This window comes from Procambarus clarkii, chromosome 23, assembly GCF_040958095.1.
Source record: "Procambarus clarkii isolate CNS0578487 chromosome 23, FALCON_Pclarkii_2.0, whole genome shotgun sequence".
Classification (NCBI taxonomy): domain Eukaryota; kingdom Metazoa; phylum Arthropoda; class Malacostraca; order Decapoda; family Cambaridae; genus Procambarus; species Procambarus clarkii.
In genome coordinates this window covers 9,502,720-9,529,944 of record NC_091172.1, presented here as the reverse complement: position 1 = coordinate 9,529,944, position 27,225 = coordinate 9,502,720, and the positions used below count along the sequence as shown (strand labels likewise).

General features: G+C 49.6%; 1 protein-coding gene across 1 annotated transcript in view; it reads left to right on the top strand.

Moving 5' to 3' along the window:
• The window catches only part of LOC123764053 (N-alpha-acetyltransferase 30), an 83,146-nt gene extending 60,278 nt beyond the window's left edge, over positions 1-22,868 (top strand). Inside the window, exons 4-5 of the mRNA XM_045751541.2 lie at positions 4,665-4,723; positions 20,552-22,868. Of these exons, the coding sequence (XP_045607497.1) occupies positions 4,665-4,716 (52 nt within the window). The 3' untranslated portion in view covers positions 4,717-4,723; positions 20,552-22,868. The remainder of the gene's footprint in view (positions 1-4,664; positions 4,724-20,551) is intronic.
• The last annotated feature ends 4,357 nt before the right edge of the window (positions 22,869-27,225 follow it).

Sequence of the window (27,225 nt, the reverse complement as noted above, 5' to 3'; positions counted from 1 at the left end):
TCGGATGATTCAGGTCGCCCGTAGATCAATGACCTGGCTCCATTTGGACTGCTCCCCGGTGGTTCATTGTCTGAACCGAGGGGGTTCGATGAGGTCCCTGGCTTTTTTGCGCTGGTTGCTTTGGGTGACTTGTCTGTTGAGTTCTTAGGGTTTGGCTTTCCTGGCAGTTCACATGCGGGATGTGTCCAACGTCTTGGCCGATGACCTGTCCCGTTTCGTTCCCCTCTCCACAGAATGGACGGTCGGCGCCAGCTCCTTGCGTGGGCTCTGCTGGACGTTTGGGCGCCCTGAGGTGGACCTCTTCGCGTCAGCGTGGTCGCGGCGCCTTCTCCAGTATGTGGCGTCCTTCCCCAATTGCGAGGTCGTCGGGGTGGATGCCTTTCGGCAGGACTGGTTGAGGTGGGGGATCCTGTACCCCTTTTTCCCGGTTCAGCTCTTGCTCCAGGTCCTGACTTGCTTGGAGACCTCCCAGGGAAGAGTTGTCCTCTTGGCTCCGTGGTGGCCGGCCCACCTGTGGTTCCAGGCGCTGCTTGCTCAGGGGCCGAACGCGGAGGTTTTCTTGCGGCACCACCTTTTCCAGCAGATTGGACCGGAACGTCACGTAGCTGGTTTGATCTTCTCCTCAAGTGTTCGCATATGGTGTTTTTGACTCGAGTTTATCATCATCTCTGTGGTGATCAGGTGGCTTCCTTGTTAGTGTCCCACCTGCGGGTTTCGTCTCGGCGGCAGTACAAAGTTTCCTGGTAGTCCTTCCGTTTCTTCCTGCATCTTCGTCATTGTACTTCGCTTTTCGTTAGGGTGGTGGTGTCCTTTCTCTCTTGGTTGTTCCAGGACCGTCACCTTATGCCTAACACTGTCGCCTCGTATCGTGCGGCACTGGCAGAGCCGCTTCAACTTGCTTTCGGTATTGATGTTACTTCTGCACTATTTCGCAAGCTGTCTCGGGCGTTGTTTCACCTCCGGCCTGCTCATTTGACTCCTGAGCCGTCCTGGTCATTGGACAGTGTTCTCTTCTCTTTCTTCTCCTCGGTTTGTTGTGGCCCCTTGATTCAGGATTGTTTCTCCAAGGCTCTTTTTCTGTTGGCATTGGCCTCTGGGGGGTCGGGTTGGTGAGCTTCATGCTCTCCTCCAGTGCAGGGATTTCTGCTCTTTTGGTCTTCGTGATGGTTTTGTTCGTTTGCAGCCGTCTTCTTTTCTGGCGAAGAATGAGACTGCTGCTTTCCGGAGGGGTCCCTGGGTTGTGGATGCTTGGTCGGTTAGGCCGGGGGTGCATCATGTTTTGTGTCCAGTTGCAGCTCTTCGCCGTTAATTACGTGCCCGGGGACGCGCTTTGGATTGATCCGGTTTTCCTTCTTCCTTGTTCGTGGGTGCAGGTCTCCCAGGTTGTCCGCAGAGTTATTAAGTCTAGCCAGCCTGTGGTCCATCCCCGTGCCCATGACGTTCGTAAGTTCGCTGCTCTTGCTGCTGTCTTTGGCACCATGTCGTGGGCTGACATTCAGGTGTGGGGCTTTTGGCGGTCAAACAGGGTCCTGGCGGCTCGTTACCTTGTGAACGTCCCTGGGTCTAGTTGGGCCTGTGTCGCTTTGGGTTGGTGGTTGCAGCCAATTGTCTCGACTTCGAGTTGAGGAGTGAGCAGCGACCGCCTCCCGGGTGAGTCCCAAAGTTTTTCTCTGTGGGAAGTTAGCTCTGGGGAGCCGAAGGGGCTCCCCCCCCCCCCCCCCAGAAAACCAGCGTTGAATGTAATGAAACTCCATTTTCTGGGTGAGACCCGGAGGCTCCTGGCATTCCTCCCTCCCTCCGGTCGACGTTTTTTCGCGTGTTTTTGACAGCCAGCCTAAGAACTAAGGGTGGATAGCCGGCGTGAGGGGTCTCGGGCTCCCCCTTCCCCCTCCCGGGGAGGGGGGAGCTGCGCAGACAGCGGCACGGCAATGTGTGACGTCATGATCGTTTGCTCGTTTCTTTTAGGAGAGTTCTATCCACTTGTTCGGCTTTTGGTAGCAAATTTTCACCAGAACAGGGGTTTGTTTTGGGATGCTTACCTTTCTGGATGCCTGACCCAGTCGATGGCAGACATAGAATACTTCCAACCACACGGAGGTTTCTATAGGCCATTGCTCCCCTTGCCTCTTCCGAAGGGGCCATGTTCTGGCTCGTGATCCCCGGTAGGCCCATAAGAACTCCATACACATGACTGATCCCAAAGTCTGACATTAGCATATCAGCTTAGTAAGCTCCGGGAGCCTCCAGGTCTAACCCAGAAAATGGCATTTCATTACATTCAATGCTGCCACCAGCACAACTAGGTGTGTACTTGGCCTTACAAGCAACCTGTTGTGTGGGGTTCTGTGTACTACATCTTGGAATATCTAATTTTTTCTGGTATCTTGGGGCCTTTTTTTTTTTTGTTTTTTTTCCAAGGGAGACTGGTACAACTTTTTGATTCTTTTATTTGGCTTGTGTCTTGTTCCTTGGACTTTCCCTGGTTGCCGAGAGTCATTGGTACTTATCTTTGGTGTTTGATGGTCCATATCTTGGCATTTCTTAACAACTGGCCAGTTTGGGCTCCCAGCTAGTTTGCATGTCTGCAAGCCAAGGGCCTGGTTCTTTTCCTGTTGGCTAGTTACAGGTTCCTGGTCATCTGGTGGGAGTACTGGTTGGTTCCGTTGCAAGTTTGACTCTGGTTGAGTCTTGTTTTGGGCTCTCGGTTGGCCTGTCTGTTCTTACTGCAGATGGTTCTGCTCCACCTGGTTTCATGGATCTTATCTGTTGTTGGTAGGTACCTGGATTCGAAATGAATGCTAGGGTGGTTGTGTGGGTGCTTGGACTTTACCTGCATGATTTGCCATTTGGCAGGGGTTTGCCTCTGGGCTCTTTTCCAGCTTCTTGAGTTGTCTTTGGGGAAAGCCCCCTGTGGCTCGCTGAAGCTAACACCTCCGATGTGCGTTATATATTAGGTGCCATCAGTTGCAGAGTTCTCTGGCCCACCGGGGACCAGAATCAGAACCTGATCCCCTCACAGAGGTGTAGGGAGTGGTGGCAATTACATATTTATTTATTCATTTATGCCACCACCAAGGGAAGCACCCAAAAAGTCAGCAAAACAAAACAAACCACATCTGGCTGCATCAAATACCTACAGACTCAAAAAAGGCCATGGAACTCCTCAAACTATGTAAACAATAGCTGAAAGTTATAACCAAATGCCCACTTGCTTGCCTCACCCTTCCCCCTTGTTTGGAGGGGGAGGGGGGGGGGGCCAGGCCATGGCTCATAGGCTGCTCCACCAGCCTGGTGGAGCTCTTCACCACCACCAGCAGCCTTTTTTCCATAAAATTTACACCTGCGGGTCATTGGTTCTGCCTCGGTGGATGAAGTGTTTGTTGACCCTGTTTCCCTGGTCACCTATTGCAAGGCTCGTATTTCCCATGTCATCTGCAGTGTCATCAGGTCTAGCCAGCCTGCAGTCAACCCTTAAGCCCATGATGTTTGCAACTATGCTGTGTTGGCCGCAGTCTTCTCCAACATGTCCTGGACTGATATTTGGGCTTGGGGGTTTTGGCATTCCGACAGAGTTCTGGTTACCCAGTATTTGTTTAATATTCCTGGTCTCAGTCATGTGTTGCCTTGGGCGCTCTCTCCTGGCCTGGATTCTTTTCTTTATCCTAGTTCATGCTGCCTCTCCTCCCTGGTAAGTTCTGTTTTTGTTGTGTAGTTAGTTACTTTCATGGAACCACTGGGGGCTTCTGCCAGAAACCCAGCATTGTATTTACATAATGATAAAATCTCTTTCTGGATAAGCCCTGGTGACTCTGACTCACTCCTTGCCAGGGTAGTCATTTTGTTGGTAGGCTTTTCATCAGATGCAGAACTGATCAAGGAAGATGGCTGCATGCAGAAGCTGGGCCACCTGATGGTGGCATTCGGTACTACAACGAGTTTCGCACTAATTTTGAGTATTTCTCGTTCTGTGTAAATAATTTTCAGAACTGTTTGGCAGTTTTGAAGGTTTGGTCTTTGTTAACCTTCCAATTGTTTATAAAGCTTCACTGACTTTCTGGATGCATTCCTGGTGTGGTGGTGAATTGTCACTCGCTCTACAACTCTGTGAGAGGGGGCCAAGTTTTGGTAGTGGTTCCTGTAGCAAATAGAACTCCCATGTCTGACGTGACCCATTTGCATGGAGCAATCTCGGTAAAATAGTTTTGTCGAGTCGCCATGGCTCATCCAGAAAGAGGCGTTTAACAATTAATGTTGGATTTTTTTTTATTATAAACATTTTGGAGATTAATAAACCTTGACTGCATTGAAGTAGGTTGTACAGAATAATGTCACATTGAGTTGGTATCAAATTCTAATGGAATTTACAGAATAATACCCAATTTCAGTAAGAAAATAGAAGAGTGAGGAAATGGTAATAAGTTTGTATATACCTGTTGTATACATTTGTTTATTCTTTGAAGAAGCATTGCACTTTTCAGACAAAAATATTTGAATAGCATTAATATTGTTTAGAAAGCTTATTGCACATGTTATACTGTACTTTATTTGTATACATTATTACCGTAATTAAGTGTGACTAGTAAGGAGATGTGTAGAAGATAACTAAAATAATTATGTTTCCAATAGCCTAATTCTTAAATTGTAACATGTCATTGGTGTTGCAGGTACTACCTAAACGGAGTGGATGCTTTACGGCTCAAGCTTTGGCTCAGATAAAACACTGGTCAGTAGATATTTGTACTTTTAATTGTTTCACTAGTACTTTTTATTCATTATTTTACAAGAACTGATTTAAAAAATATAAAAAGTAACAAATGAAAGGACATTGTAAAACTAGATATGATTAATAGCATTGAATTCCGTTGTTAAAGGAGGGGAGGCAAACAATTAATTACGGCTTTCACAATAAAAGGCCGAATGTTACTGTATTGGCATTTGTAAAATGCAATTGTTTAATGCAAGATAGGGCATATTGTACTTTGGTGAGTACAATAAAAAAACTGAACAAATTTGAAAAACGGACAAATGCCATAAATGTGCGTTCAGTGTTTGTCAGGTAGGCTGCTCCATTATTAATAAATACATGAAAAATACAAAACAAATTGAATACATTTGAAACAAAGAAAGATTGTCATAATGGAGCAGCCTACCTGACAAACTCCGAATGAACCTTTATGGTATTTGTCCGTTTTTCAAATATGTTCATTTTTTTTTTTAAGAAACATGGAACAGCCTACCTGACAAACACCAAACGAACTTTTCTGGGGGGAGCCCCGTCGGCTCCCCGGAGCTATCCCAGGCTGATATGCTAATGTCAGACTTTGGCATCAGTCATGTGTATGGAGTTCTTAGGCCTACTGGGGACCACGGCCAGAACCGGGCCCCCTCAGAGAGGCAAGGGGAGCAATGGCCTATAGAAGCCCCCGTGTAGTTGGAAGCATTCTATGTCTGCCATCGACCGGAACAGGCACCCAGAAAGGTAAGCGCCCCAAAACAAACCCCTATTCTGGTTAAAATTGCTACCTAATACCGAACTAGTGGATAGAACTCCCCAACCGAAAACAAGCAAATTAGTGTGACGTCACACACTGCCGCGCCGCTGTCTGCGCAGCTCCCCCCTCCCCGGGAGGGGGAAGGGGGAGCCCCAGACCCCCCGCGCCGGCTACCCACACCTCAGTTCTTGAGGCTGATGCTATAGGCGATGGTCGTGTGCTCTGGCTCCGGTGTCGCTACTGCACTGTGCTTTGAGTGTGGTGTTAGTTTTGTGGGTGCGAGAGCCAGGAGTTATCTTCAGTACTCGGGCTGCATGCGCCTAGGGCTGCCTTCCCTAGGTGCCCTGTAAGTACTGCCCTTGGGGCTTGGGGCCACCTTCCACAGGCTCCTCGGGGTCTGCCTCTGCTGGTCCGTTTTACCTTTCGGTTTTTCGGCCGCCTGTTGGGCTCTTGGGTGTTCTGTTCTCCCTTGTTACCGGCAGGTAAGAGGCAGTTTGCACTGGTAGGGGCGCAGGGTGCTGCTCAGCTTGTAATTCCCGACATCGCGGCCGGCTCTGTTCCTTGGGGTTCGCTGTCCTCTTGCGGGGTTTTGTTTTTCTTTTTGTTTTTGCCTGGTGGGGGGTTCTGTCATTTTATTCAGTTTGTTTTTGCCCTTCCACTGTTCTCCTCGGTGGCGCCCCCTGCTTGGTCCCCGTGAGTGTACACGTCCCTGGGGTTCAGCTTTAGAAGTTTGCTTGGTAGTTTTGGGCGCCGGTTTGCAGCACCCTGCCTGGGACTACCTGAGCGCGAGTCCTCTTAAAGTAAACGCTCAGGACCCTGGGAATCCCCTAGGGGGCGCGTGGGTCTGATGGATGTGACCCCGGAGTCCCCACTCGCTGTGTGCGAGTTTGAGGGTTGCTCGGTCCCCTTGTCTCAGGGTGACCCTCATTGTTTTTGCCTCTGCCACGCTGCCTGTTGGGTCGGTGATACTTTCGACCCTGAGTCCTGTGAGTGTTGCTGCTTGCTTGTGACTCAATTTACCCAATCCTCTGATGATTCTATTCGGGTACAGGCGGCACGTGCGTTGCAGTCTAGGTTTCGTCTGTTGCAACGCGCTCGGTTGGTTGCTTCCCCGGATGCCCCGGGGCTGCCCCGCTTTGCTTTTCGAGACCCGGACTTGGGGGTGGGGGTCGCTTCGATCCTGGTTCAGTCCGCACCTCCTCGTCCTTCCCCTTCTGTTCGTTCTGGTCCCCCGCCCCTGCTTCCGGCCCCGAAGCGTCTGAGGGTTTCGGGGTCGGAGCAGGGGTTACTTGATCTCGAGACTCGGGCAGCTTCGGGGGTTGCCCCTTCCGGGGGGGCGGCAGAGGCATTCGAGTCTTGTCTCCCGGCCGAAGCTTCAGGGTCTGACCAGTGGGCCCCCCTTCCTCCAGCTTTTCCGGCTGCTCCGTCCTTGTCTTGTGGGGTCGGGGCTTGGGGAGAGGACTCGGCCTCGGGTCCTGTGGTGACGGACCTCGAGGCTGGGGAGGGGCTGACTTGGGGGCCTTGGGCCCCGCTGGACCCCGCCTGGGTTTTTCTTCCCACTGAGCGGGGCTTATTGTTACAAGGAGTGGGGTTTTCTTTCCCCCCTCTGCGTACGAGTTGGATTTGGTGTCGGCCCCTCCCCGGGTACGGTTCCGTGTTCCCCCGGGTACGTCGGTTCCGTCCTTCCGGAGGTTTTCGGCTTATCGCATCCAACCTGGTGTGGTGCGAGCGGCCTTTGCAGCTTACCTCCTGCGTGACCCGGATTATGCCTCGGAAATGGATCCGTCCACGTTCAGGTTTGGGACTTCGTTCCCTTTCTGGCTCCGTTACGAGGTTCCGGAGTCATCCTGGCTAGCAGACTGCCCCTTGTTTGGTCTGGATTCCTGGCATTCCTTCTGTCGTTCCCGCACGCTGGAGTGGCGGGAAGCTTCCACGGTGCTTCAGGTTTTCCTGGGGGGTGAACTTGAGTACCTGAATGAGTGCTTGTTTGCCCCTGCCCTTCCCCGCGATGTGGGCGTTATTCAGCTCCATGTGCAGGTTCCCTCCCTTTCGGCGGCGCTCGTGGCGGAGGACTTGCGCGCTCGGGGCCTTTTGTGTTCGGCCTTGCGGTTCTTTTCCCTCCTGGAGCTGTCTTCGGATTGGCTCGTGGAGGATGTGGGGACGCTTGGGTCCGTCCCGGGGTCCGGCACCTTGTCCTCGGCTGCACGTTCGTCGGCTGCCTTGTTGAAGCTGTTCACGCCGATTTTGCGGGATGCGGTTTCCCTGTTCTATGCTTCCCGTCTCGCGTGTCGGCAGGCGGTGCTGGGTTCCTCCGTGGAATCTGCTTGGGCTCTGGCTCTTAGGCGGCTTGTCGTCCGATGTCGGACTTGTTGGTTTTCCGGGGGTCCCGGGGTGGGTCTTCCCGGAAAGGTCGTGCCAGGGCTCGGGGTTCCTCTCGTCGTGGTAGGCCTCTGGTGTCAGGTTTGGGGTTGGCTCCTCCTGCGGACCCTCCCTCGTCTGGTCGGCGCGGTGTTCGCGCTGTGCGGGGTTCTGGGTCTCGTAAGGGTCACCGGCCCTTTCGCGGTTTGCCCCTTTGACGGGGCGATGGGGGGGGCGGCTTGCGCTGTTCGCCCGCGCCTGGTCCCACGATTCGTGGGCCTTTCGGGTCGTGTCTCGCGGCCTGCGGTGGCGTTGGGTGGCCCCTCCCCCCTTTGGGGGGTCGGGGCTGGCGGGGCAGGCTTCTACCCCTGCGCTCTGTCGAGTCGTCTTGGAGTGGGTACGCTTGGGCGTCGTCGAAACGACGTCGTCCCTCAGATGGGTTTCCCGTTTGTTTCCGGTTCCGAAACGGGACTGCGCGGACCTGCGGTTCATTCTGGACTTGTCCCGTCTGAACCCCTGGGTTCATTGCCCCTCCTTTCGGATGACTACGCTGTCTCAGGTTCGGCTCCTCTTGGAGCCGGGTGCTTGGATGGTGTCCCTGGACCTCCGGGACGCTTATTGGCATGTCCCGATTCATCCGCGGTTCAGGGACTGGCTCGGTTTTGTAGTGGGGCGTCTGAGTTACCGCTTTCGTTGTCTCCCGTTCGGGTTGAACCTGGCACCTCGCGTGTTCACACGCCTTACACGGGTTGTGGTGGCTCGTTTGCGTCTCCTAGGTGTTCGGGTGTTGGCCTACCTCGACGACTGGCTGGTTTGGGCTCCCAGCCAGTCAGCTTGCTTGCTAGCCAGGGATTTGGTTCTTTCCCAGCTCGCCGGGTTCGGGTTCTTGGTGAACTGGAGGAAGTCCCATCTGGTTCCCTCTCAGGTTCGGACTTGGCTGGGTCTCGTGTGGGACTCTCGGACCGCCTCCTTGTCTCTCCCTCCGGAGTCTCTCCTGCGGCTGCGGTCCCGCCTTCGTCTGTTTCTGGAGGGCCCTCGGGTCACCCGGCGGTTGCTCGAGGGGCTGTGCGGGAGCCTGAACTTCGCGATGGTGGTCTACCCGCCGGGTCGGGTTTGGCTTCGACGGCTGTTCTGGTTCCTTCGGGGTTCCCCCTTCCGCCTCTCTCGCGATCGCAGAGTTCGACCCCCGGGGGACTTGCGTCGGTTGCTGCGTCACCGGCTTCCTCTTCGGGTTTTTCGGGGTTCAGTGCCTTGGCTCCTACCCGAGCCCTCGCTCGATGTGTACACGGATGCGTCGTCTCTCGGCTGGGGTTTTGTGACCAGTGCTCACCAGGCCGGCCAGGGGCGTTGGGATCCGTCCTTCCGTCGAGCTCACAGTACGGTGCGGGAGTTCGCGGCAGTGTGGTTTGCTCTGGGGAGGATTCGGGTGGCCCGCGGATCGACGATTCGGCTCCATTCGGACTGCTCTCCGGTGGTTCATTGCCTGAACCGCGGGGGTTCGATGCGGTCCTTGTCTCTTTGGGGTTGGTCGCTTCGGGTGACTCGTCTGCTGAGTTCTCGGGGTTTGGCTCTCCTGGCGGTTCACGTACGGGGCGTGTCCAACGTCTTGGCCGACGCCCTATCTCGCTTCGTTCCCCTCTCCACGGAGTGGACGGTCGACGACGAGTCCTTCCGTTGGCTTTGCCAGACGTTCGGGCGCCCGAGGTGGACCTCTTCGCGTCGGCGTGGTCGCGGCGTCTTCCCGTTTATGCGGCGCCCTTCCCCGATTGCGAGGCCGTCGGGGTCGATGCCTTTCGGCTCGACTGGTCGAGGTGGGGGTTCCTGTACCTCTTTCCCCCAGTTCGGCTGTTGCTCCAGGTCCTGACTCGCTTAGAGACTTACCGGGGGAGAGTTGTCCTTCTGGCCCCTTGGTGGCCGGCCCAGCCTTGGTTTCAGGCGCTGGTTGCTCGGTGTCCGAACCCGAGGGTTTTCCCGCGGCTCCGCCTCTTTCAGCAGATCGGGCCGGTACGTCACGTAGCTGGTTCGATCTTCTCCTCGAGTCTTCGCGTATGGTTTTTTTGACTCGAGTCTATCATCATCTCTATGGTGATCAGGTGGCCTCCTTGTTGGTGTCCCACCTGAGGGCTTCTTCTCGGCGGCAGTATGAAGTTTCCTGGCGGTCCTTCCGTTTCTTTTTGCGTCTTCGTCGTGTTAGCTCCTTGTCTGTTCGGGTGGTCTTGTCCTTCCTCTCGTGGTTGTTTCAGGACCATCATCTTATGCCTAACACTGTCGCTTCGTATCGTGCGGCGCTGGCGGAGCCGCTTCAGCTTGCTTTCGGTATCGATGTTACGTCTGCGCCGTTTCGCAAGCTGTCTCGTGCATTGTTTCACCTCCGGCCTGCTCATGCGTCGCCTGAGCCGTCCTGGTCTTTGGACAGAGTGCTCTCTTTCCTTTCATCTCCTCGTTTCGTTGTGGCCCCTTCGGTCCAGGATTGTTTTTCCAAGGCACTTTTCTTGTTGGCTTTGGCCTCTGGGGGTCGGGTAGGGGAGCTTCATGCTCTCCTCCGGCGCAGGGGTTTCTGCTCTTTTGGTCGTGGTGATAGTTTTGTTCGTTTGCAGCCGTCTCCTTCTTTTCTGGCGAAGAATGAGACTGCTGCGTTCCGGAGGGGTCCATGGGTGGTTGATGCTTGGTTGGTCAGGCCGGGGGTGCATCATGTTTTGTGTCCGGTTGCGGCGCTTCGCCGTTATTTGCGCGCCACAGCTTCTGTGTCCGGGGACGCGCTGTGGGTTGATCCGGTTTCCCTTCTTCCCTGTTCGCGGGTTCGGGTCTCTCAGGTCGTCCGCAGGGTTATTAGGTCTAGCCAGCCTGCGGTCTATCCCCGTGCCCATGACGTTCGTAAGTTCGCGGCTCTTGCTGCCGTCTTTGGGAATATGTCTTGGTCTGATATTCGGGCGCGGGGATTTTGGCGGTCGAACAGGGTCCTGGCTGCTCGTTACCTTGTGAATGTCCCTGGCCCTCGTCGGGCCTGTGTTGCTTTGGGTCGGCGGTTGCAGCCAGTTGTCTCGGCTTCGTGTTGAGGGGTGAGCGACGACCGCCTCCCGGGTAAGTCCCTCTTTTTCTGTCTGTGGGTAGTTAGCTCCGGGGAGCCGACGGGGCTCCCCCCAGAAAACCAGCGTTGAATGTAATGAAACGCCATTTTCTGGGTGAGTCCCGGAGGCTCCCCGGCATCCCTCCCTCCCTCCGGTCGGCGGTTTTTCGCGTTTTTGACATCCAGCCTCAAGAACTGAGGTGTGGGTAGCCGGCGCGGGGGGTCTGGGGCTCCCCCTTCCCCCTCCCGGGGAGGGGGGAGCTGCGCAGACAGCGGCGCGGCAGTGTGTGACGTCACACTAATTTGCTTGTTTTCGGTTGGGGAGTTCTATCCACTAGTTCGGTATTAGGTAGCAATTTTAACCAGAATAGGGGTTTGTTTTGGGGCGCTTACCTTTCTGGGTGCCTGTTCCGGTCGATGGCAGACATAGAATGCTTCCAACTACACGGGGGCTTCTATAGGCCATTGCTCCCCTTGCCTCTCTGAGGGGGCCCGGTTCTGGCCGTGGTCCCCGGTAGGCCTAAGAACTCCATACACATGACTGATGCCAAAGTCTGACATTAGCATATCAGCCTGGGATAGCTCCGGGGAGCCTCCGGGACTCACCCAGAAAATGGCGTTTCATTACATTCAACGCTGGTTTTTTGACATTTGTTCTTTTTTTTTCTATTTTTTTTTTTTATTCTACAAAAAGAATTCAATGCTTTGCAACATTACAGTAGTCACCCCATTACATCCCAGCATCATTAGCATCTTTAAACAAAAAATAATAATTTATGTGCATCGGCGGAGGCGCCCGAGAATGTGCAAGAAGCAGCGGGAACGCAGCATGTGGTTTTCTCATTAATCAAACGAGCGCTCGCCAATCGAGACAAATTGTCGCCGATCAGCATGCTTGTTACTCAAAATGATAGTAATTTGAGGCACTGGTCACTCAAGGTTCCACTGTACTTGAACAAATCCACAAGGGCCCATGATGAGGATTTGAACCTGCGTCCGAGAGCATCCCAGATGCTGCCTTAATCAGCTCCGTGTTCCACTGTACTTGTTTGCAAGCTACTCTGTATCTTGGACATATAGTAGTATATTTGGAATTCTAACAGTATTTGAATGAGGATGTGAGAAAATAGTGATATTGACAGTGTGGGTGGAAGGCAGAGAGGTGAGACAAGTAGTGTGTCATGGGGGTGTGTGTGCAGTGCATGAGCAAGATGGTATAGTTAAGGGTACAGCCTGAAAGATCAAGCCACATGGAAGCTGGGCACAGTTGAATGAAAACACTGAACCAACAAATGCAGCAAGAAAAGTGTATCTAAATCATATTTTAAGGAAGCATTTGATTAAAGGAGATGGAAGTGAAACAAGGCTTGACAAATCAACATACTGTAGTGTGCACAATAAATAAGGAAAAGTATTATATTTGGAATATGAGCTTTTCTTGGGGGAGCTCCGTCGGCTCCCCAGAGCTATCCAGGCTGAATGGATATGTATAACTTTCTGGCATCAGTCAATGTGCACGGAGTTCTTGCCTACCGGGGACCAGGAGCCAGAACCTGGCTCCCTCAAGAGAGGCACGAGGAGCAATGGCTTATAGAAACCCCCGTGTGGTTGGAAGCATTCTTTGTCTGCCATCGACCGGATCTGGCACCCAGAAAGGTAGGCGCATCAAAACAAACCGCTATTCTGGTGAAACTATTGCTACTGAAAGCCGAACAAGTGGACAGAACTCCCCAAACGAAAATTAGCAAACGAGCATGACATTATGATGTCGCCGCGCTGTTGTCTGAGCAACCCCCCCCCCCTTCCCCAGGAGGGGGAAGTGGGAGCCGCAGACCCCCACGCCGGTGGTCCACCCTGCAGTTCTCAGGGTGATGTGCTACTGGCGTGGTCTTGTGCCTCTGGCTCCAATGATTTGTCTCAGTTTCTGTGCCTTGGGCATGGACTCTTTACTGGTGTTGTGCGAGCCAGGTGTAATAGTTTTCGGTAGTCGGGCTGCATGCGACTAGGACCACCTTCCCTAGGTGCCCTGTAAGTACTCCCTTGGGGCATGGGGCCACCTTCCACAAGTCACCTCAGGGTCTAATCCCGCTGTGTTTTTTACTGCTCGGTACTAGGCTGCCCTTTGAGTCGACTGGGGGGTCTTGGTGCCGGTGTTTGCCTCTGGGTAGGAGGTAGTTTTCATCACTGGTAGGGGCGCAGGCTACTGCACAGCTAGTTTTCACCTCTTACAGCGGCAGGCTTTGTTCCACCTGGGTACGTTGTCCTCTTGCGGGGGTTTTGCTTTTGTTTTTGTTTTTCTGCCTGGTAAGGGGGTCTGCCTTGGTAGTTGCCCCCTTCTGTGTTGGGGGGTGTATATATCTTATCATTATATCTGTTCTCAGTTTTTGTGTTTTTGGTGGTAGTTTTGGTGTTTTTTTGCTAGGCCTCCATGGAGTGGACACATCCCAGGGGTTAAGCTATTAGCAGATTATTTGGTAGTTGTGGGCGCCGGTTTGCAGCACCCTGCCTGGGCTTCCATTAGCGTGTTAATAAGGCTAAGGGCCCTGGGAAACCCTGCGGGGGCTCCGTGGTCCGATGGATGTGACCCTTGAGTCCCCTCTCGCTTCGTTTGAGTCGGAAGGTTGCTCTGTTCCCTTGTCTCTGGGGACAATCACCGGTTGCGACTCCACCATGCTGCCTGTTGGGTCGGTGATTCTTTTGACCCAGAGTCGTGCGACGTTTGTTGCCTGTATGTGCTCCAGTTCACCCAAGCTACTGATATGATATGAACTGACATGATATGAGGGTGCAGGCAGCAGCTGCGTTGCATGCTAGGTTTGGGCGCCTGACAGCTGAGTGGACAGCGCTTCGAATTCGTAGTCCTGAGGTTGCGGTTTGATCCCCGGTGGAGGTGGAGACAAATGGGCAAAAGGTTTCTTTCACCCCGATGCCCCTGTTACCTAGCAGTGAATAGGTACCTGGGAGTTAGACAGCTGCTACGGGCTGCTTCCTGGGAATGAGTAACAAAAAGCAAGCCTGGTCAAGGACTGGGCCACAGGGATGCTAAGCCCCGAAATCATTTCAAGATAACCTCAAGATAGATTGCTGTAATGTGCTAGGTTAGTTGCTTCCCTGGATGCCCCGAGACTGCCCCGTTTTGGTTTTAGGGACCCGGACTTTGGGTTGGGAGTTGCTTCAGCTCTGGTTCCGTCTTCCCCCTTCCCTTTGTCCTTTCCCTTCTGTTGTCCATCCGGTTCCTTCCCCCTTGCTTCCAGCTCCGAAGTGTCTGAGGGTTTCAGAGTCAGGGGCAACGTTTAGTTGGTGTTGAGACTCGGGCAGTCTCGGGGAAGTCCCCTTCTGTGGTGGTGGCGGAGGCATTCAAGCCTGGTCCTCCTGTCGGAGCTTCTGAGTCTGACCAGTGGGTCCCCTTCAATCGGGCTTTTTTTGGCTGCTCTTGCCTTTTCTTTAGAGGCAGGGGGTGTGGAGGACAGCTCGGCCCCAGATCCTCGGGGTGAGGTTCCTGGGGCGGGGAAGAGGTCCGTTGGACCCCGCTTGAGTTTTTGTACCCTCGAAGCAGAGCTTGGTGTTACAGGGTGTAAGGTTCGGCTCCTTGTACGAGTTGGATTTGGCGTCTACCCCTCCCTGGGTCCGGTTTCGTGACCCTGACGGTTCTTTGGTTCCTTATTTCTGAAGGTTTCTGGCTTACTGAGTCCAGTCCCAGTGGGTGCGGGACGTCCTTGTGGCTTACCTCCTACACGACCCAGATTTTGCTTTCGTGATGGATCCACTTTCCTTTGTGTATGGATCTTCATGTCTATACTGGGTTCGTTACAAAGTTCTGGAGTCATCCTGGTTAGTAGACTGCCCTTTCTTCCCTTTGGAGGCATGGCATATATTCTGTCGGTCCCACAAGCTTGAGTGGCGAGAGGCTCGGACGGCGTTGCAAGTTTTCCTGGGGGCGCATTTGAGCATCTCAGCGAGTGCTTGTTCGCCCCTGACCTTCCTCGGGATGTTGGTATGAAGCAGCTTCGTGTACAGGTTCCTTCCCTTTTGACTGCATTGGTCGCGGAGGCCTTGCATAAGCAGGGCCTGCTGGCTTCGGCCCTGTGGTTCTTCTCCCTCCTTGAGCTGTCTTCGACCTGGCCTGTGGTGGATGTGGAGGCGCTTGGGGCCGCCTCTGGGTCTGGTGCGTTGCCTTCGGCGGCGCGTGTCGTCATCGCTGTTGAAGCTGTTCGCGCCGCTCCTGCAGGATGCGGTTTCGCATTTTTTTTTTTTTCTTGCTTGGCTCACGTGTCGGCAAGTGTTACTCGCTTCTTCCTTAGAATCCGCTTGGGCCCTGGCTCTTTGGCTTTGCCCTTTTGTCCGTTGCTGTTTGCAGAGTCTTCATTGATGCATTATCTGCAGGTGGCTTCGGCTAGTTGCCATCATATGTCAGAATTGTTGGCCCTCCAGGATGGGGGGGGCTCGTGGGGGGCCGTCCTGGTAGGTTCTTGCCAGGGCTCGGGGTTTTTTCTCTCATGGTAGGCCAGTGGTGTCAGGTTTGGCGCTGGTGCAGACTTCGGTGCTGTCTGTTTCTGTTCGGGGCAGGGATCGCTCTTTGTGCCGTTTGGGTACTTGTAGGGTGTGTCAGGCATTTCACGGTTCGTCCCATTGTGGGGGCAGCTTGCGTTCGGTATTGGTGTTATGTCTGCTCCGTTCCGCAAGTTGTCTCATGAGTTGTTTCACCTCCGGCCTGCTCATGTGTCGCCTGAGCCTTCCTGGTCTTTGAACCGGGTACACTCATTCCTCTCTTTTCCTCGGTTTGAGGTGGCCCCCTTCAGTTCATAATTGTTTTTTCAAGGCTCTATTTTCCTGGTGGCATTGGCCTCGGGGGGTCAGGTCGGGGAGCTTCATGCTCTCCTCAGGCACAGGGGTTTCTGCTCTTTTGGTTCTGGTGGTATGTTTGTTCGGTTGCAGCCGTCTCCTTCTCTTCTGGTGAAGAATGAGACTGCTGCTTTCCGGAGGGATCCTTGGGTTGTTGATGCTTGGTCACGCCGAGGGATGCATCATGTCTTGTGTCCGGTTGTGGCTCTCTGCCGTTATTTGCGTGCCACGGCTTCGGGGTTACCCCCCTGGCTATGACAACCCGTTGGTTCCAAGGGGGTTGTCATAGCTAGGGGGTGGTAATGGGGGACGAGCTCCCATGACCTATAAAATGCTCCTATACGGCATGCGTCTCCAATAGCCTCTTGACAACCAAGTCCAACTCCTGGCCTGCACGGGTGGCTTAGACTTTAAGTTCGGCGGAACTGCTTTTACTGACAGGAGAAGGGGCAAGGGCGTACCTCTGGCGCCTTAAAACCAGCTGCTCCAGGTAGATGGGACTCGATAGCCTGGAAAGACAGCCCATGTAGGGAAAGAAAACCCTGATTTTAAACCTCCGCTACCTTGCGGCCATACCCCTTTTTTGGGAAAGGCTTCAGGAGTCAACCTCGAGGAAAAATCCGGAGTTGGAGCCCCTGAGGCAGTTCGTTGTTGATGTCGACCTCGTTCTGGCAGCTCCTGCGACGTTGCTGGAGCCATGTGTATTGGCATTTGCCCTTCTATTAGATAATTTCAGCAACGTGGAGAGGGGGGACCTGCTGCACGGGTAACAGCTTCTCCTCCATATCTACCTACCCAGGCTTTGCGCCCTGTTAGGGCGCAACTCCATAGTCTTCCGAGACTGAAGGATGCCTACTACTACTACGGCTTCGGGGTGGCCGGAGGTGCACTGTGGGTTGATTCGGTTTCTCTTGTTCCCTGTTCCAAGGCTCTGGTCTTCCAGGTCATCCGCAGGATTATTAACCACTGTGATGCGCCGAGTATACTGTGAAATCCCCCCCGTGCGCATGAAATCAAGTGTTTCCAAAAAATTATTTTTTCATATTAAAATAATGAATTCCCTTCCCTGAACATGTGTATGAAAAAATAAATGTCAAATTCCACTTACTTTGGCCATGAGGATGTGGACAAGGTGTGCAGTGACCTCATCAAGGGCTGGTCGCCCGTGCATGAAGCTCCCAGAGGGGGTCGCGAGGGTTATTCAAGAATGGCCATTCAAGGCCGTTCAATTGTGGCAACTGGCCATTCGTTAGTTGCCACAATTATATTTACAATTATTATTTCTATGTATTTTCAATGCTTTCTAATTTTTTTTGTGTCGTATCAGATGTATATATGTGTCCTGACAATATAAATAAAGTATAACGTCCATAATGCTCCATGGAACTCTGATACATGTCACAAGTGTTTCCTTAATAAATGTTTATTGTTGCAATAATTACCTGTTCTACATTCACTAATAATACATTATATACAGTTTCACACACTATTTACAAAGTAACACACTTTATTACACTCTTAGTACTTAGCAAGCGAGTGATATTCAAAGAAGCAGTCCCATGAGACTCAGCAGGACTTTGCACTCGACGCATATGATACTCACAGATTTTCGCTACCTTGGTTTTCGTTCTGAGTTCTTGCAAACATTGCACTCACGTATGCCTTTGGCCTTAGTTCCTGTAGGTGGTAGGTAGGCAGGCTTGCTTGGCTTGCGAATTGCAAAGGCCTCTTTACCAGCCAGTCTGTGCTCCTGTTGGGGCATGAAAAACTGTCCTTACACTATCTTCCTGACCATACTTGATAAGTAGTTGCGACAGCAGAGCATGACTAAACACTCGAATTGATGGTTTTTTGCCCATTTTCACCAAAAACATGTTGAAAGAGTTGAGCTCTGTTATGTCCACAAGATGAAAGAAGAATTTCCTTGTCCACTTTACACTTTGCGGACACATTCGACGGCACCAACCATCATGTCACATTTATCTATGTCTCATATTGATATTGTAGTCAATGATACAATCTGGCTTATACAATGATCCATCACCTCGATACCTCACTTTGCCACTGTCAAGCATTTCACCAGTGTGAATAGTTGACAACACATTGACTTCACGTTTATCTATCCAACGCACTGCTAATATTTTGTCACATTTTCTAAGTTCGCAATCACCTACACCAATATTATTTTCAAAAACTGGCATTTCTTTCCTATTTGTCTTTACAGTGCCACACACTCCCATGTTATGTTCAAGCAGGAACTTTGTTAGCAAGGGGCTCGTATAATAATTGTCAGTGTACAGAATGTGCCCCTTGTTCAGCAGTGGTTCCATGAGCATCTTCACCACACTGCCAGAAAACCCATGAGGATCCTCTGCGGGTATGTCTACGTCTGTACCAGAGTATATCATATCCATCACAATTCCGGTTTCACAGTCGCACAGTACAAAAAATTTGAGGCCAAAGCGGTGCCGTTTCGATGGGATGTACTATTTGAAGAGAAGACGTCCCTTGAAAAGAGCTAGGGATTCATCAATGACAACATTCTGTCCAGGTACAAAGTAATCATGAAATTTCCCTCTGATATCATTGAACAATTTTTGCACTCTCCAAAGTCGATCATTTCTATCAAAATTTTCAAGGTTTTCAAAGTGTAGGCACCGTAATAGTATCAGGAACCTGTCTCGTGACATGTATTTGTTGAACAAAGGTGATGGAACAGCAGCTTCTTTGTTCCGATAATCCTGTATGACGTGCTTCACCGAATGTTTCTGGAGCATACATACACTGTAGAGCAAAGAACACACATAGCTCAGCCACGGTGGTGTCCTTCCAATGTATCATATGTGAAGCCTGTAATATGCCACCTTCAATAAGTTGCCCTGCATATCTCTTGGTTTCGGCAACAAGATGTTGAATGAACTGCTCATCAAAATATGCAAGAAAATAGTCCATTTCCGTCATGTCGTCACCTGTGTACGGTAACATGGGTGCAACCCCCACATCACTATGATCAAATTGAGGTGTGTGTGGTACAAAAATATCACAGTCCTCCCACACAAATTCAGCCGTTCTCCTTGTAGCACCGCCACGAATGACTCCACTACGGGTGCGTTTTCTTGCACTAAATCTCCTTTGGGGAGGAGTTGGAGGTCTCATACCTTGTCTACTAGTAGGGCGAGCAGGGAAGTAGATGTAGAGGCAACACTGTCGTCGGTGTCGTCGTGAGGGGATACATGATGGCGCTTGGCAGGGCGACCTGCTGAGACAGCAGATCTGCGCCTGGTAACACCGCAACGGCAGCTGCTAGCCCTTGCCTCATCTATGCTACTTGTATCAGAAGCAGCGTCACTAAACCCAGAAAATGGCTCGATAATATCACTTTCGTCAAAAATGGGAGATGGAGGTGATGGTGGTGGGGATAATACTAGCAAGAGCGATGACCTGTGATGCGCCACTGTGCGTGCAGCTCACCCTGAACGATACGCACTCACTGTATCGTCTTCATCTGTATCTGTATCTGTTTCACTTCCGTTGGACCCTTGTGTTATGTCTATCGGCCCTTGGGTCACCAATATAATATTCCACTTCATCTTCAAACAATAAACTGTTTATCTCCCCTGGAGAAAGCGGTTTTGCAACAGCGCGTCCCACAGGCGACTGGGAGCTGGAGGTGCGTGCGTCAGCCATGGTTGCTCTGAGGCTACCCTCGGGCCTAGGGCAATCTGGGATTTTTTTTCAAATTGGCCGCTGCTCACTGACGGCTTCAGGCATCCATCTCGTACACAACCAATCGCGCGCACGTTTCGAATGGGTACCAAAAAATCAAAGAGTTTTCTCGGTTGGTGCAGTTTTCCACCGACCGAGAATACTCATTAGCGCAGTTCAGTGGTTAAGGTTAGCCAGCCTGCAGTCTATCTTCGTGCCCACGACGTGCATAAGTTTGTTGCTTTGGCTGCCGTTTTTGGCAACATGTCTTGGGTTGACATTTGTGCACAGGGATTTTGGAGGTCTTACAGGGTCCTTGCTGCTCGTTATTGGGTAAACGCTCCTGGTCCTGGGCATTCGTTTGCGGCTTTGGGTTGCAGGTTGCAGCCAGTTGTCTTACCTTCGAGTTGAGGTGCATGTGGCGGCCGCCTCCCAGGTAAGTCCTAATTTTCTTTATCTTTGGTTATGTAGCTCCAGGGAGCCGAAGAGGCTTCCCTTAGAAAACCAGCGTTAAATGTAATGAAACACCATTTTCTGGGTGAGCCCTGGAGGCTCCCTGGCACCCTCCCTCCCTCCCTCCCTCTGGTCAGCGGTTTTCGCATTGTTTTGATGCTTAGCCTCCGAACTGGAGTTGAGTAGCTGGCGCGGAGGGTCCGGGGCTCCCCAGTCCCCCTCCCAGGAAGGGGAGGGCTGCTCGGACAAGCGGCGCGGCAGCGAGGTGTGACGTTTGCTTGTTTGTTTGGGATTTGGGGGAGTTCTGCCTCTGTTTGTTTTCGGTTGCAATTTTCTTACCAATTGGGGTCTGTTTTATTATGCCTACCTTTCTGGGTGCCTAACACTGGTCAGTGGCAGATTAGGAAAAACCCCAACCACAGGGGGTTTTCCAGGGGCCATTTCTCCCTGTGCCTCTCTGAGGGGGCCAGGTTCTGGCTTGTGGTCCCCGGTAGGCTGAACATCATTGACTAATGCCCTAGTCTAATATATCGCATATTAGCCCGATAGCTCCAGGGAGCCTCCGGGGCTTACCCAGAAAATGACGTTCCATTACATTCAACGCTGTTCTTTTATCAGTAAGTTTGATTTTCAGAGAGAAGTGAGGGTACAAGTGAAGAGTTGCCCTCAGATGTGTGGTGCAAGAGCCAGTGAGAGTCTGCCGATGGTTGATCCTCACCAAGGTGGGCTTGCTGATGACAGCAAGACAAACAACCCTGCACATGACCTTAGTATGTCATGAGCAACTTCATTGATGTAGAGGGAGATGTGTGGTAGCAGCAAGAGTTAAATCAAAGTAATAAGTTCTTTTATTTTGCTGGGGAGCAGAATGCTCTAGCTGTGATTATTATTATTATTGTTGAAAGATTCATTGCAAACAACTTTCCTTTTATAATTGTAATGTTTTTTGAGTGAACTTATTAATAGTCTTAAATGACAAGAGATTTCTGTGTTTTTCCTGGTTTTGTATGCTAATAAAGCATTTGAATTTTACCACCTTTTGGCTGGATACACTGAATAAAGGAAGCTATAAGAGGAGAATTTTTTAATTGAGAGCTTTCTTTGATGCACTTTATGAAGAAGCTGTTTACTTAACATGACTGTGACCAGGAAATTATCCAAAGTCAAGTTATGACAGCTGTTGTTATCATTTTAGTTTTATCAGTGTTTGGATTGACTACCAAAGTACTTTTTGTATTTGGTTACACATCAAAGGAGCAGGTGTGATATATTCATAACACATTGGCTATAATTGTTTTCTCAATCCAGCCAGTTCCATCTTCCAGAAAACTTTATACCTTTTCTCTGGATATTTGAATTTATTCCTATGTTCTTTGATGTATACTTTTAAATGAATGTCATAGATAATAAAATTTGTAGCTATCATTGAATAGTTTTCTTCCATGTAAATTTTATTTTGTCAGCATCTATATAATGTATTTCTTATCCTATGCTGAGAATATACTGGTACTTAGTCGCTGGCCAAGACTGCAGCTAGTGCACCTTCGGGTGGTGAAGGTGCTCACCCATGTGTTGAAGACTTGTGTATGTGCTAGTTCACGTGTCCTGCACATCAACCATTTCTCACGTGCACCTAATAAAGAAGTAACAGTGTAAATGAAAGCTATGGGTTACCTCATTATATATTTACAGTACAGAGATGGAAGCATGAATACAGTAAATAGAACAGTGTAACAGTAGGGAAAGGACATTTAGACACATGAAATTCAGACCTAATATTGGGAGAAATCTTTCATCTGTACGTCACAATATTGCTTCCATGGGTGACCGAGGACATCTGGTCTACTGCCTTGTAATTTATATTAAATTGTAGATTGCTCGAAACTGAATATTATCGACATGTAAAAAGAAAATATAATGGATTTGTACTGTATCATATTTTTCATTAGTCCAGCAGCAGACTAGTGAATATTGTATTTAAGATTCAGAATTTGGATAATTGTTCATTGTTTTCACACCCTTTTATGAATAATTTGTCCTTAACAGTGAGTTACTGGTGTGTTATGTTATAGTAACATAATCTCTCGACTCCTACCTCCTGTCCTGCAGCCTCTCCTCTGCCTCACCTACGCAAGCCCCAGAAGAGAAAAAAAAATGAATAAAAAAATATTGTCTTCATGGATACTTGCAAGTAAAATCTGCATAATTGACATAAAACATTACACAGTTAAAGGAAATAATAAATGATTGCTGTAGAAGTGCATAACAAAAGTAGTGAAATGTTACTATGAGTTCTCTTATGGTGGAAAATTTGTGCCATGAATGCATTGTATTGTATTGTATTACAGTCAAATATATTAATTGTAAAGCTCTGCCAAGCCATAATTGTATATTGCAGTAACGAGACTTTGTGTGGGTACGTTAGGCATTTACTTCATTATGATGTAGAGCGCTGATTATCTCAACGAATTAAACATTTTGCCACTACACGTTTATTTCTTAAACACTTTGTATACAAAAACTGATCAAGCTTCCAGACGGTTTTGAGGAATTATTCTGATTAAAAAGATATGTCGTCATTATTGATCATTATAGTCAATTATTATGACTTATCATCACATACTATTATTATTACTCTTATTATTTATATATTTATTTTTGTATTATTATTTTACTGTAAAATCCATGCTGGTTTGAAGTTATATGAGTGTGCCGAGGTTTAGTAAGATAAGTCATTTACTTGAATGTTGGTTGATTGACGCTCTACTGTGTACATTAATTTAGTCTTACACAGAAAGCTTTCTTAAAATTGACAATGATTTAGGGATGAAGGCTGCAAACTTGTGGCTCCTCTATTGTGTTTAAAGATTATGCTCAGACATGATTATTGTGTATTTTATTATAGAGTAATATGTTATATATAACATATTCATTAAAAATATATTTTACAATGCGTTTAATTGATAAAAATTTCACAATAATACTCCTATTTGAATTATATAGAAATACTGTAAGATATATTTTGCACCGTTAATAATGAAAATGCAAGATAGGATGTGTAAGGGAAGGCTTCATAATTGCATTTTTTGTGATGGTGGTTTTATACCAACCTTTTTATAGTTTCATTCATCTCTCCTCCCTCTGCTGGAGTCATCTGGTCTGCTACTATGTCTTATATCTATACAAAAACAGTTTGTGCCTTTGAAAACTAGTGATTATCTTTTCTGAGGAAGAGGGGGGGGGGGGCTTGTGGCTCCCCTGAAGCTACCACTCTGATGTAGGTTCTATCAATTGCAGAGTTCTCTGGCCTACTGGTGACCAAGTGACAGAACCTGGTCCCCTTACAGAGGGGACCAGGTGGCGATAGGCTGGACAGGACCGAGTGCTTGTGACCCTCCCGCTTGTTTCAGCAATCTACTACTGTCGTGCCTGTCCTGTTAGATTGAGTATGCCTGAAAGGGGGAAGGTAGGCTGAGGGAGTGGGCGCTAGTGTGTGACCCAACTTAATTTAGGCGATGCCTAAAATATTATAAGGGCCAATTAAAGGACTAGGGATACTGGCGGTGAATAATATTGGAAGATAAATACGATTAATGTTCACACTGAAAGCACCGCATGAACCAGGAAGCACTTGACATATCTAAGGGGCATTATAAATGTGTGTAGCCTAATAAAACCCTATCAACCTAGTAATACTGGCCTTAAATAAATAATTCCTAAATACTCCTAGATAACCTACTACTCATAATAGGCTCAGCTATAGGTATTTCTGCAAATTTACATTACCTGCAAATGTAGACCTGACCAAAAGTAAGCCTCACGACAAAATTATTCACACACCCTCCGTCACTATGTGATGGAGTGTGAATAGGCAAATCTGCAACAAGTGCTAGGAAAGTGTAAATATTTCCACTAAGAGAAGCTTCTACTGGAAGTTTTTTGCCCAAATTACCAGGTTTGTTAAATTTAGGGAATAGGAGAGTGAATGTGGATGGATGTGGGTGCATAATAAAATAGGCCCTGCCGTACTGATGCTGGAGAGGAGCCCAAGAGGAGGCCAGAGGCCGGGAATGAAGAAACGGAGGGCAGGCCTGAACATTCCTTACCTGGACAAATCCACAAGGGCCGTGACGAGGATTCGAACCTGCGTCTGAGAGCATCCTAGATGCTGCCTTAATCGACTGAGCTACGACATGGTCAAAAGGAGTTGAAATCGAAGTTCTACTGAACTTACTGGATCCTGCAGCCTCTCCGAGGCACATTGGTTTGGACCAATGCTGAATATTGCTGGAACAACCATGGACATCTTCAAGAGAGAACTGGACTGTTTTCTAAGAGAAGTTCCGGATCAGCCGGGCCGTGGTGGGTATGTGGGCCTGCGGGCCGCTCCAAGCAATAGCCTGGTGGACCAAACTCTCAAAAGTTGAGCCTGGCCTCAGGCCGGGCTTGGGGAGTAGAAGAACTCCCAGAACCTCATCAAGCAGGTATCAAGCAGGTTTGTGCCTTGGAGAAGGCACATTGTAATGTGCCTTCTAATGTGATCCTAATGTGAATGGTGGGAGGTGGGAAGGCACGGTGTAATGAAGTAAGGGTGAAGAGGTAGAACGGCCTATTGACATAGCTCGAGTGCATGCGGGGAGTTGTGTAAAACCCTGGTTTGTGCCTCGGAGAGGCTGCAGGATCCAGTAAGTTCAGTAGAACTTAGGTTTCAACTCCTTTTGACCATGTCGCAGCTCAGTCGATTAAGGCTGCATCTGGGATGCTCTCGGACGCAGGTTCGAATCCTCGTCACGGCCTTTGTGCATTTGTTCATTTGATGCATCACGCAATTGTGATTTATGTGTGTAACTCCTTACCTGGTGGGCATGCCCTAGGCATCGGGATGTATCCGAAGAGGAGGAGGCTGGAGGCGGAGGACTGAAGAAGGGGAGGGCAGGCCCGTAACATTCCTTTCTGTTGGGCCCACCCTAGGAGGGACTTAGCCCGGTGAAGGAGGCCAGAGGCAGAGAATTGAAGTGATGGTAGGCAGGTCACCACTTCTCCGTGCAAGCGTTCATGGCGAACCTGCCCAAGGAGAAACGAAGCCCAGTTGAAGGGGGCATAACTGTAACGTGCTTGCCTGGATGTTAAGAGGCCCCGGAAAGGCCCCCCATCTCAGAGTGGCTGTGGTCCTGAAAGGAAGGCCCAGGCATTCAAGCTAGCGTGACACGGTGTGCTGCCCATGCTGTGAGAGAAGGGGGGGAAGGACACGGGGATACCAGGAGGGAGGGGGGCACAGCCCCAGGGCAAAAGAGGGACTGCAGAAGACACAGGAAGGGTGGTGTAGGGCACGGGAGCCTAGCACCATACAGGAACAGAGGAGCTCAAATATAAGCACGGGGACAGAGGAGCATTGTGCTGAATGCGCGGGAACAGAGGAGCACAAAGGTGGGAGGTTAATGGGGACAGAGAAACACCAAGCAGGAAGCGCAGGATCAGAGGAGCACAAAGAGCTGGGGGGGGGGGGGGAATAGGTGCAGGAACACCAGGCAGGAACCAGAGGAGCACAAAAAAGGTGGGAGGGAGCACGGTGACCAATAAACACCAAGAGGGAAGTGCGGGAACCAGAGGAGCACCATGAGGGGAGAGGGTTAAGATGCTGGAACAGAGGAACATGCGGCTATAACCTTCTCGCGTAAAGGGAATAATTATTGGTGGAGGTTCTTGCAATTGGCTTGATTATAGATTTGCAGGCCCTCAATAAATAATAATAAATAAATAAATGTTTATTCAGGTAAGGTACATACAAGAGATTTTACAAAAATTGGTAGATTAATAGATAGAGCTAGTACATACAATGCCTAAAGCCACTATTACGCAAAGCGTTTCGGGCATGAAAAACATTAGACTAAAGCTTAATATTAATTGAGTATAAAGTATAAAATGTGTTGAGAACAAATAAATATAAAAATAAAAAAGGGGAAAACATGGCTGAAAAAGCAGCATAAATACAATTTGGTCGACAAACAGCGTTGTTTAAAAAAACTGACATGGGTTTAATCCTCCCATGATCCCCACAATGATCTTGATTTGAGCCTCAAGGACCAGACAAAGCTTCTTGAACCACTGATTCTCACTCCAGTTATTGAAGTCGGGTGAGTGACCAGCAGCAAGCTTGAAGTGCGAGCGTTAGTTCTTTTATTATGCACACCATACCCATTTTGTGGGTGGTAGTGGAAAGGGTTACAGAGGCACATAATGGGTTCAGGAACTGAACCTCACAATTCATTTAGCTAAGCAAGTTACAGTTTTGATGAGTTAGTTACAAAATTCAATGCACATCGTCACATCAACAATGGACTCGAGACCAACCACAAGAACAAATTTTAAATTAAGCAACTGACATGCATATGTGGAGAACTAGTGTCACAATTGATAAGTTTATCCTGCACACCGCCCCCCCTTCCCATCCAGTGGGCAGCGGTGCATAGGTTACAATCACCCAGTTACTACCTGCAGTTAGCAAACAGGATATTTGGTCAAGACTTCTGATAGCAGAACATTTTGAATGAAATATTTACACATCTCTTGAACATTTGTTGTACAATTGTCTCTGAATTTACGTATCTGTTCACATTCCATCACATAGTGACGGAGGATGTGCGAATAATATTTTTGACACAGTTTACATTTGGTCAGGTCTGCATCAGCAGGTAATGAGAATTTTCAGAGATACTTTGTAACCGAATCTAAGCTGAGTAGTAGTAACATCTAGGAGTCTGCTGATTTTATTGGATAATCCACAGATGTGTGGCTCCTCTTGCATGATAGTATGATGATAGATGGAATTACTGGTGTCGATTTCACTTTGCCTCAGATCTACAAGATTTTGTTTAAGTTCTTGGTGTACTATTGCTCTCAGACTGCTTATTGACAATCCAAGGCTCAATTTCTCCTTTAAAAGCAGATTCTTTGACTAGCTCATCAGCTCTATCATGCATTCGGAGGCCAACATGAGATGGAGTCCACATGAAATGAACTCTTACCATAATGATAAAGACTGGACTGGATAAATAAAGACTGGAGACTTATTCACATTTCAGTGCAAGAAGCAAGGCAAATACTGTAGTTCGGTCAGAAGGGTAGAGGCCCAGTTGTTTAGATGGACTCCCCACTCAAGATCTAAGCAATCAACCATTGTCACGACAACAGCACCTGTTGGGCAGTGCAGGAAACCATTAGTGTATATAGTTCGAAAGGGAGAATGCCTTGTGGACAGAGCATCAGTATGGCTTAAAGCATTGTGCTTTGCCTCAAGACAAAGCTTGG